Source organism: Electrona antarctica, assembly GCF_951216825.1.
Source record: "Electrona antarctica genome assembly, chromosome: 7".
Taxonomy (NCBI): Eukaryota; Metazoa; Chordata; class Actinopteri; order Myctophiformes; family Myctophidae; genus Electrona; species Electrona antarctica.
Window position 1 is genome coordinate 13,766,913 of NC_136812.1, and position 11,381 is coordinate 13,778,293.

Sequence of the window (11,381 nt, forward strand, 5' to 3'; positions counted from 1 at the left end):
AGTAGTGTAGTAGTGTAGTAGTAGTAGTAGTAGTAGTAGTAGTGTAGTGTACTCACTATGCAGTAGGCCACCAGGGCCCCCTGTAGTGTAGTGTAGTGTAGTGTACTCACTATGCAGTAGGCCACCAGGGCCCCCTGTAGTGTAGTGTAGTGTACTCACTATGCAGTAGGCCACCAGGGTAGTGTAGTGTAGTGTAGTGTAGTGTAGTGTAGTGTAGTGTAGTGTAGTGTAGTGTAGTGTAGTGTAGTGTAGTGTACTCACTATGCAGTAGGCCACCAGGGCCCCCTGTAGTGTAGTGTAGTGTAGTGTACTCACTATGCAGTAGGCCACCAGGGTAGTGTAGTGTAGTGTAGTGTAGTGTAGTGTAGTGTAGTGTAGTGTAGTGTAGTGTAGTGTAGTGTAGTGTAGTGTAGTGTACTCACTATGCAGTAGGCCACCAGGGCCCCCTGTAGTGTAGTGTAGTGTAGTGTAGTGTACTCACTATGCAGTAGGCCACCAGGGTAGTGTAGTGTAGTGTAGTGTAGTGTAGTGTAGTGTAGTGTAGTGTAGTGTAGTGTAGTGTAGTGTACTCACTATGCAGTAGGCCACCAGGGCCCCCTGTAGTGTAGTGTAGTGTAGTGTACTCACTATGCAGTAGGCCACCAGGGTAGTGTAGTGTAGTGTAGTGTAGTGTAGTGTAGTGTAGTGTAGTGTAGTGTAGTGTAGTGTAGTGTAGTGTACTCACTATGCAGTAGGCCACCAGGGCCCCCTGTAGTGTAGTGTAGTGTAGTGTACTCACTATGCAGTAGGCCACCAGGGTAGTGTAGTGTAGTGTAGTGTAGTGTACTCACTATGCAGTAGGCCACCAGGGTAGTGTAGTGTAGTGTAGTGTAGTGTAGTGTAGTGTACTCACTATGCAGTAGGCCACCAGGGTAGTGTAGTGTAGTGTAGTGTAGTGTAGTGTACTCACTATGCAGTAGGCCACCAGGGTAGTGTAGTGTAGTGTACTCACTATGCAGTAGGCCACCAGGGTAGTGTACTGTAGTGTAGTGTAGTGTAGTGTAGTGTAGTGTAGTGTAGTGTAGTGTACTCACTATGCAGTAGGCCACCAGGGCCCCCTGTAGTGTAGTGTAGTGTACTCACTATGCAGTAGGCCACCAGGGCCCCCTGTAGTAGTGTAGTAGTGTAGTAGTGTAGTAGTGTAGTGTAGTGTAGTGTAGTGTAGTGTAGTGTAGTGTAGTGTAGTGTAGTCACTATGCAGTAGGCCACCAGGGTAGTGTAGTGTAGTGTACTCACTATGCAGTAGGCCACCAGGGTAGTGTAGTGTAGTGTAGTGTAGTGTAGTGTACTCACTATGCAGTAGGCCACCAGGGCCCCCTGTAGTGTGTAGTGTAGTAGTAGTAGTAGTAGTGTACTCACTATGCAGTAGGCCACCAGGGCCCCCTGTACGAAGCCTGCTAGGACGTCGGTGGGGTGGTGCTTGTGGTCGGAGACGCGCGATAGGCCGGTGTAGAAAGCCATCATCAGCAGGGTGAACTGGAGCAGGGGGCGGAGCAGCCGGGCCCCGCGCCACGTAAACCTGGACTGGAGAGAGAACTGGAGAGAGAGAGAGAGAGAGAGAGAGAGAGAGAGAGAGAGAGAGAGAGAGAGAGAGAGAGAGAGAGAGAGAGAGAGAGAGAGAGAGAGAGAGAGAGAGAGAGAGAGAGAGAGAGAGAGAGAGAGGAGAGAGAGAGAGAGAGAGAGGGAGAGAGAGAGAGAGAGAGAGAGAGAGAGAGAGAGAGAGAGCACATTGAATGTCAATTTCTTTCCCTCATTGTTTTACTTGTTTGTTAGCACAGTGGTTCTCAAACCTTTTTGGGGACCCCCCAAATCATATGTATTTGGAGACCCCCCAAATCATATGTATTTGGAGACCCCCCCAAATCATATGTATTTGGAGACCCCCCAAATCATATGTATTTGGCCGCAATTCTTCAAGACTTTTCAAACATGTTTCAAAAATAGCAGATCTACAAGCTCTATCGACGATTTCTGCACAGTAGTAGTAGTAGTGTAGTTCAGCACATTTTGATGCTAAATTAGCACATTCTTGACCCCCTGGAACCCTCCTGGCGCCTGTCAACCCACAACAAGGTTGACATCTAAAACATTCCCCCCCCCCCTGGACAGCCTCATAAAGCACTATCTGTGTGAGACTGTGAGTGCAGATCTGTCAATGCAAATGGTGTTATTGATGGCAATAGGCAGTAACGCTGGTTTGGACTCTCTGGGTTTGGACTCTCTGGGTTTGGACTCTCTGGGTTTGGACTCTCTCCACTGCGTTTCCTATGATGGACTGTGAAGCAGCCATCCATCCATCCCCATCATGCACACCTGGCTGGAATGAGCCTCTTAATGTGTGTTGTCTTGCCTCTTTCACCCCCCAGGCAGGTGTTATTTATACTGTCTGAGAGCTTCACGTTGAAGCAGATTGGACAAGGATAGAGGCCAGACCCGCAGAGTGGCACACACACACACACACGCACGCACGCACGCACGCACGCACACACGCACGTGCGCGTGCACACACACACACTGGACATTACCGATTCTAGTGGTTTGACCTCCCAGCTGTACAAACAGCACAACCACAGCGACCAACTGGCACGCACACACACACACACACGCACGCACCACACACACACACGCACCCACATGCACCCACACGCACACGCACACACACACACACACACACACACACACACACACACACACACACACACACACACACACACACACACACAGAACATGTGGTACGGCCTGTCCACTTTCAACACCCTGTTAGGATGAACCCGTTCCCCTCTCCATTAGTATAAACAGGAGACAAGCGGATATACCTCCCGCCCTGCTCCCACCTGAACAACTGCTTTCTGGGTCATGTTTTAGACCCAACACAGGAACACAACCAGTTGGAGGTCAACTCTCAGCTCCACACATGAGCGCTCGCATATAGAGTTCAGGGTCAACGCTCAGCTCCACACATGAGCGCTGGCATAGATGCACGCACCCTTAACCCTTAACCCTGGCCCTCAAGTATGAGTTTAAACCATTTTGGGGCGGGAACCCTTTTTGGTGTTTTAAGCATTATGGTATGCTTTAACTATTTAAAAATAGCAGATCTACAAGCTCGTAGCTATTTTTGAAAAATGGTGAAAATGTGGCGCAAATCTTTGAATATATATTATTTCAGAACGTTTTTAAAGGGTAAGACCACTTTTTTAGAGGTTTGGGTTGTTTTCTTACCTTATTATGGTCAAACTAGTCCAGTCCAGGAGTTATTTCGCTCCATAGTGCAGTTTTACAGAAAATAGCGTTATAAAAATACCAGCCCATTGACTTACATTGTACACTGAAACAGCTCTCAAAATCACTCTTTTAGTTCGTAAACAAACACAAACAAAGTTGTTTCAGACAATATAGATAGTTCGTAAACAAACACAAACAAGTTGTTTCAGACAATATAGAGCAACACCAAACCTCATGTGGTTTTTTTTTTTTCATAAAAATGTTAACTTCCTGTTGATTTGTCCATTTTTATTCAGAAGAAAACCCGGACTGGATCCATGGATCCGGATCCAGATCTTCATATAGTAAAATCAACAGGAAGTTAACATTTTTATGAAAAAAAAAAAACCACATGAGGTTTGGTGTTGGCTCTATATTGTCTGAAACAACTTTTGTTTGTGTTTGTTTACGAACTAAAAGAGTGATTTTGAGAGCTGTTTCAGTGTACAATGTAAGTCAATGGGCTGCGTATTTTTATAACGCTATTTTCTGTAAAACTGCACTATGGAGCGAAATAACTCCTGGACTGGACTAGGTTTGACCATAATAAGGTAAGAAAACAACCCAAACCTCTAAAAAAGTGGTCTTACCCTTTAACTCAAATCTTTGCTTCTGGGGGGGGGGGGGGGGGGGGGGGGGGGGGGGGGGTCCCTGGAACAACATATTTTCAGATGGGGGTCGGCCAATTGCATATAATTTTTGGGGTCCTTGACATGAAATATTTTGAAAACCACTGACATGAAACTGTCAGGATTTAGAAGACATTTGTAGAATCGTCCTCAGGTCTAAATTGTGTGCCGGTGTCATGCCCCCAAAATAGATGATTTACAAGCTCGTATGGCTTCGTACTCGCTGTTTTCTATGCACCGTTCAAAAACGCTGCGCTTCCTATAGCTCTTAACACCCAAAGACGGAGGGCCTGGGTGGGGCAACCTCAGCCCAAGGTCTCCTTCAACCCCCACGCGGCCCTTCCACACTCTTCCGCACTGTGTGTGCTCTCCTATAATCAGCCGTAAGATAAACAATACAACAGCACCTCCTTATCCACCAACCAACCCCAAGGAGGAGGAGTGGCACGTCAAGGGACTATAAAGATTCCTCAGTGCTTCCTTCCACACCATGCCTCCGACATTGTTCTACCGAGGGGAAGTGAGGCCCTCCCATCCCACACGCGTCATTCCAGTCGCTCCGTTCTTCTCCTCCTCCCTCGGTACGGAGATGTTTAGAATTCCTGTTTCCTCCGCGGGGTGATTTCAGGTGCAGAAGTGGGAGGAGTAAATCCCGACACCCCCCCCCCCCACAACACACACACACACACACACACACACACACACACACCACCACCACCACCACCACCACCATTGGACAGACAAGACAACTGACAAAGTACCTTTAGTACTGGCAAAAACCTAAAAGCCATCAAAGCAAATCCCTCCCCGAATACCCTGTCCCGCACACACTATGAACACATAACATCCTGAAAGCTCTCAGCTTTAAGGCTGAGATTGATAGAACGAACGTCTTATCTGGTTGAGCTAAAGAACAGAGGAAGCTGCCCTTCTGAAGTTAGCCTAAACACAGAGGTATCACAGAGAGCACCCTGCAGAGACGTCTAGACGCTATCTATCTATCTGACCCCAGAGCTGTCGGAGGAACCTAAACAACCTCTTTTGGCGGAAACACACGCACGCACGCGCGCGCGAACGCACACACATTGACACACATACAGTAAATTGTCAGGATTCAAATTAAAAAGTTAGCAACAAGGCCTGGGCCGTGGCTCAGCGGTCCAGGCACCTTGGCTGGTAATCCAGTCTGGCAGTGTGCCGCGGGTTCGACTCCCGATCCCGACAGCCCTCACTGCATGTCATCCCCCCATCTCTCTCCCCATTTCCTGTCAGCCTACTGTCTGTCCCTCCATAAAAATAAATAAAATAAAGGTGAAAGCCACAAAAAAAACATTTAAAAAAAAATAAGTTAGCAACAATTGGCGATCTAAGAGCTCAAAGCACAGCCGCAGTGCGTTTTGAGCTCGTACGTCGATTATTTTCGTTACTTTTGCGCAAAACGCTGTAGTACGAGAAGGCCATGATTTTACGGAGGGGGGGAAAATCTGTAAAAGTTAAAATAGAGGTGTCTGCCTGACAGCAATGACATATCGTTTTTTATCCTTCAACTCAAACAGACTCAAACACATGATTCTGCTCAAACCACCATATGGTCTCTGTGTGACTCTGCTGTCTGTTGTGTCTCTCCCATAATTCATCTGGAGAAAAACAACAGCAATACAATAAAACAGAAATGTGATGACAAAAGACGGCAGTGTCCCACCATGACATGGGGACACTGAGACATTAGACGGACAGAGACATGAAGTCTGGTGTCCCACCATGACATGGGGACACTGAGACATAGACGGACAGAGACATGAAGTCTGGTGTCCCACCATGACATGGGGACACTGAGACATAGACGGACAGAGACATGAAGTCTGGTGTCCCACCATGACATGGGGACACTGAGACATAGACGGACAGAGACATGAAGTCTGGTGTCCCACCATGACATGGGGACACTGAGACATAGACGGACAGAGACATGAAGTCTGGTGGTGTCCCACCATGACATGGGGACACTGAGACATTAGACGGACAGAGACATGAAGTCTGGTGGTGTCCCACCATAACATGGGGACACTGAGACATTAGACGGACAGAGACATGAAGTCTGGTGTCCCACCATGACATGGGGACACTGAGACATAGACGGACAGAGACATGAAGTCTGGTGGTTTGTGAAGGAATTCAACTCATTCCAACACAATAAGAGCTCCTCTCTCTGTCGCTGCTCTGTTTTAACTCATGTTAGTTTCAAATTAAAAAAGGAAAAGGCGCTGCTAAACAACAACACACAACAAAGTGAGAAAAAGAATGAGAGCACTGTAGCCTGCAGGACATGTTGTACACACCACTGCCACCCCGCCCCTTTATTCTACTTTGGTTCACACCATGAGAGGAGACAAACAGCATAGCTGTGGTGGAGAGCACTTAAATCACTCTCACACACACACACACGCACACGCACACGCACGCACGCACGCACGCACGCACGCACGCACGCACGCACGCACGCACGCACACACGCGCGCGCACGCACGCACGCACACGCACGCACGCAATTTTATGAATGCCATTGTTACTTCTTTAACTCTCCCCTGTCATGTGAAAAGAAGCAGCTTGGACTCCTCATGCATAGAAGGAAGCATGAGGTCAGTCCGCTGCCCCCCCCCAGGTTGGCAGAGGAAGTGTAGCGCCCAGGATTACATTAGATAATTGACACTGGGTGAAAAAATGGGTTGCAAAATCGTGGGATAAAAAATATAGCAAAAAAAACCCCTAAGCTTAAAGCCTGAAGTGCTCAGACAGTGTTTACCAAGTTATTATGAGTGACTTTGGGCTTGATATTCTGTAAAGTCTCTTGTAAATATTGGTAGTTGTGGTGTAGAACTGTAGATGCTTATTTGGGCTTCCTTCCTTTCTACAAACATTTAGGTGAAGGCAATTCATATATTTGTCAGCAGACCCACATTTGAAATTGTGTTGTGCCAGGCATACAAGATTTGTGTTCATTTAAAAAAGAAAAAAAAATCCCACACAGATCGAGATCAGCTATTTTCAAATAACGGATGTGTGTGTGTGTGTGTGTGTGTGTGTGTGTGTGTGTGTGTGTGTGTGTGTGTGTGTGTGTGTGTGTGTTCTTATTTTGGTAGGCCTGGTCGCTTGTTTCTGTGTGTCGCTGCATACCGAAAAAATGACACCCGTGTGAAGTGGACCCACAGGAACGCGCCCAGGGTGTCGCATGGTTTCCCTGTGGATCTATCTATGACATCATGTTGATGTCATAGAGATGACTAGTCTAGCCCAAATATGGAGGAACGGCCAGGATTGATGGATCTGAGATTATGAATTCACAAAATGTGAAACATATTCATACAGGGAAAAAAATAGTTTTGCAGTATGTAAAATATTGTGGGCTTGGCTCTTCCATAACGTACTGGCAGGGGAGGGGAGGGGAGAGGAGAGAGAAGGGCTTGGCTCTTCCATAGCGTACTGGCAGCGTGCACAAGAAATCTGGTGCTGATCAGTCCGGTGGTTAAGCCACGGACCCACAGACAGACACTCTTCTAGACGGCTCGACGCCGAGGTGACATGCTGTAAAAATGTGTGACAAGTCGACAACCCTAAAACCGATTGCTGCACACAATAGAAGTGAGCGTACACAATGCCCACCGAAAAGGAAGTGGGTATACTGCACATATCATAGCCTCCACTACAACACAATTATGTTGGCGTTGGACAGAGTGCTAGATTGCTTGAGTAATAATGAACAATGAAGCGCTGGTGCTTCATTGTCTCCCTGAGCCTCAGGCATGGCTGGCTGCTGTGGCTGACTGGCTGTGTTATGGCGTTCCATGCCAGCTGTCATCTTCTCCAAAAGGGCAACAGCAGCTGTTTTAAAAGTCCCTGTTACGCCACATCAGTCACATAGCCAGCACTCTTGACAAGTTCGGCAGGAAATGAACTGTTCGGTAATCATAGCCTGCCAATTAGCAAACGACTTGGGGTTTTAGGGGAGGCGGGGGGGGACTTTCACCCATGTGAGAAAAGGGAGCAAAAAACAGGGGGGTGGGTGAGGGAACTTAAGAGGGGAACGAGGGGAACGAGGGAAGGGGAGACAGAGAGGGTAAGAGAGAGCTGAGACAAAAAAAAAAAACATCCCAGGAAACCCGAAGCAGTCTGTGAGGGATGTGTGAGTGAGCAGGAAGACATGATATCACTGTTTGGTTTTTCCAACTCGTGAAAACAAAACCCCACGCCACAGATTCCTTGTTCACAAGGCCTGACTCAGCCGTGGGGCTCTGTGTTTCTGTCAAGGGCCTGCATGGTGGTGTTGGGTTTCCTCAGAACATCAACAGCATTCTTCTCTCTTTTCTTACCCCACCGCTCAGCTGTTCTCTTCTCTCCTCTCCCCTCCCCTCCCCTCCCCTCCTCTCCTCTCCTCTCCTCTCCTCTCCTCTCCTCTCCTCTCCTCTCCTCTCCTCTTCTCTCCTCTCCTCTTCTCTTCTCTTCTCTTCTCTTCTCCAGCCCTCTTCTGGCCTGGTACACTTTACCACATTTTGGAACACCGCTCGTAACGTGTCACCCTGTGGTCTGGATGCAACACTTTCTCTCCATTCCCTCTGCTCTCTCCTCCTCCTCCCCAATCCTGCTTAATTTCATGGCACTTCATTCACTCCCATCTTTTCCATTCCATCGGTCTGACCGAGAGCCTGGCCCGAGAGGTCACCCAGAGGCCGGGAAATACCCATAGTGCACCAGCTCTCCCCACCGCTGTGCTCGCACACCACAGCAGCACCGCTGCATTGTAACAACAGAGCCTGGTGTATATCTTTCTTTTTTTTAAAACATATGTTTATTGATTTTTCTTTACAACAATAGTCATTTCAAAACAATTATTCACATATATTCCCCCCCCACATCCCCTTGGCAGCACAAATACAAACAAAATCTTCGAAGAAACATCAGGAAATGTCCATATTTACAGAACAAATAAAAAAAAAGCCTGGTGTATATCTGATCTCAGGTCAGCCCCTAGCGAATAGGAACCCAAGACCACTTAGACCACTAACCTCAGCCCTTAGTCAAACCCCTACAAACATTGACCGTCTCCCTGCAGATGTGCCTGTCATTGTCCCAATCTTAACTTTCACCCGCTATCGGAACCGGGATCTGTATGAATCTGTATCATCCCATGAGACGCCATTCACTAGTCGCCATCCCCTCACGCTTGACTAGGATCTGTTTTGTATGTGTTTATTATGTTTCGTTTTGTTAATTAATGCCCTACTACTTCATCATATTACAGTGTCACACAGAAATAACTAAAACAAATTGCCGATCTACAAGCCCAACACGGTTTGTGCTTGTAGGGGTACAGGCTTTAGTTCCGACACTATTATTGGTCCGACAGTCATTAGACCGACAACCTATACCTCAAATCCTAACCTAACCATAACCGCAAGAACAGGAGCAGCGCATGTTCGAGCGCTAGTCCGACCGCTGTTCTCGCATGTAAGACTAATTAATGCTAATTAATGCTCCATCGAATTACCATCGGATCCCAATTTTTCAACCCCACGTTTTGAAACAGTGCCCTGCATTTCCCCCCCCCCCCCCCCCCTTTCTAACAGCCTCCTAAAAGACACTGTCAACCCTTCAACCCTCCCCTCTCTCCCCACACACAGGCGTCTGTGCCAGGAGGACAGAAGAAGCCATGTGGAGCAAAGTTTTGGTATGGAAACGGAGCGTTACAGAAGTGGTATGGGAAGGAGCAAGATCGTTGGGATGTGGGGTTGGTGATGGACGGATTTCGGTGGGCGGGGTGGGGGGTCTTTGTGTATGTAATTAAATTGTTTGAAGGCCCTCTAGGCTGCTAAGCCTCACTGGGAAACCCACCAACAGGTGGAGAGTGGGAGACAGAGAGAAAGGGATGGAGGGAGGTGGAGAAAAGGAGAGGAAGTTACACACAGCTGGTCGGAAGAAAACCAGGTGGAGTGCATCCATCCATCCATCCCTCGCTCCCTCCAAGGAGCGAGACAGAGAATGAGAGTGTTCATAAGTGACGGGTGGACGGGTGGGGAAGAGGAGGAGGCTAACAAAGATCTTTTTTCTCTCCAAGAAATGAATCTCACAATGAGAGCCACCCAGCCCACTACTTCCCATGATTCACTGTGTCAATCTGTGAGCCGTTGTTTTGTGAATAACAGCCAGCTCTGTGCATGTGTGCATGTGTGTGTGCGTGTGTGTGTGTGTGTGTGTGTGTGTGTGTGTGTGGTGTGTGTGTGTGTGTGTGTGTGTGTGTGTGTGTACTTACAGCCAGGTAGAGCATGGTATACATGGAAAAGGAGGCGTGTCCTGAGAAGAAGGATTTCCTGTAAAAGGGGAAACAAAATGTAATCAGTTATTTTGGATCTGTGTAAAGCAGTGATTCTCAACCTGTGAGGATAGTGGGCCCCCAAATAATTGGCAAAACACCAATGAATGAATGATAGCATAACATTAATATTAAAAAAAAGTGTTTTTTTAATTTAACCCATTTAGACCTGAGAACGATTCTTCAAATGCCTTCTAAATCCTGACAGTTTTCTGAAAACCTCATGTTTCTATGTCCGTGGTTCTCAAACATTTTCATGTCAAGGACCCCAAAAAATATATGTAATTGGCCGCCGACCTCCATCTGAAAATATGTAGTTCCAGGGAGTTTTAACTCAAATCTTTTCTTCTGGGGAGGGGGCCCCAGAAGAAAAGATTTGAGTTAAAAAAGTTCACTCTGAAAGAATATATTCAAACATTTGGGACACATTTTCACGATTTTTCAATAGCTAAAGTACAACATATGCTTAAACACCAAAAGGGGTTCCCGCCCAAAATGGGTTAAGTGGCCACTTGGGTGGACTGCGAAAACCACTTGTTTAGAGTGTCTCACTTATGTGAGCGTGTACTTGAATGTGTGTGTGTACTGTGTGCATACGTGCGTGCGTGCGTGTGTGCATGCGTGTGTTTATGTTTGCGTTTGTGCAAGTGCACTGTCATGCGCTCACGAACCTGGCCTCTTGTACTTTGCTCTCGGGCCCAGTGCATTCGTAGGAGGTGATGTACCCCAGGGAGCAGTTGATGGTGGTGAAGTTGGGCTTGCACACGTCCATGAAGTGAGGCCTCATGCGGCCCACCGACACCTTGGCTATGTCCGTGAAGGACTGGCTGATGGCACAGCCAAAGATAAACACACCCACCTGCCACGGGGCACAGCACCAAAACAGGGTTAGAACAGGGTCATGGCGGTTGATTTTGACAGCAACGTTTTATTCAGTTTAGTAGTCATTTTTTTCCAATACATTTTCATTTAGTTTTAGTCATATTTTAGTCATCTGAAATGTTTTAGTCTTTTGTCCACAAAAACATTTATTTTGATGGCATCATAATCGCTGATTTTACACGTATTGGTTGCATGCTTCTGTT

General features: G+C 47.2%; 1 protein-coding gene across 1 annotated transcript in view; it reads right to left on the reverse strand.

The window, feature by feature from the left end:
* plpp3 (phospholipid phosphatase 3) overlaps positions 1-11,381 on the reverse strand; it is a gene marked incomplete at its 5' end in the record, with an annotated part of 52,694 nt that overhangs the window by 13,077 nt on the left and 28,236 nt on the right. Inside the window, 3 exons of the mRNA XM_079505385.1 lie at positions 1,399-1,575; positions 10,237-10,294; positions 10,968-11,155. Coding sequence (XP_079361511.1) covers positions 1,399-1,575; positions 10,237-10,294; positions 10,968-11,155 — 423 coding nt within the window. The remainder of the gene's footprint in view (positions 1-1,398; positions 1,576-10,236; positions 10,295-10,967; positions 11,156-11,381) is intronic.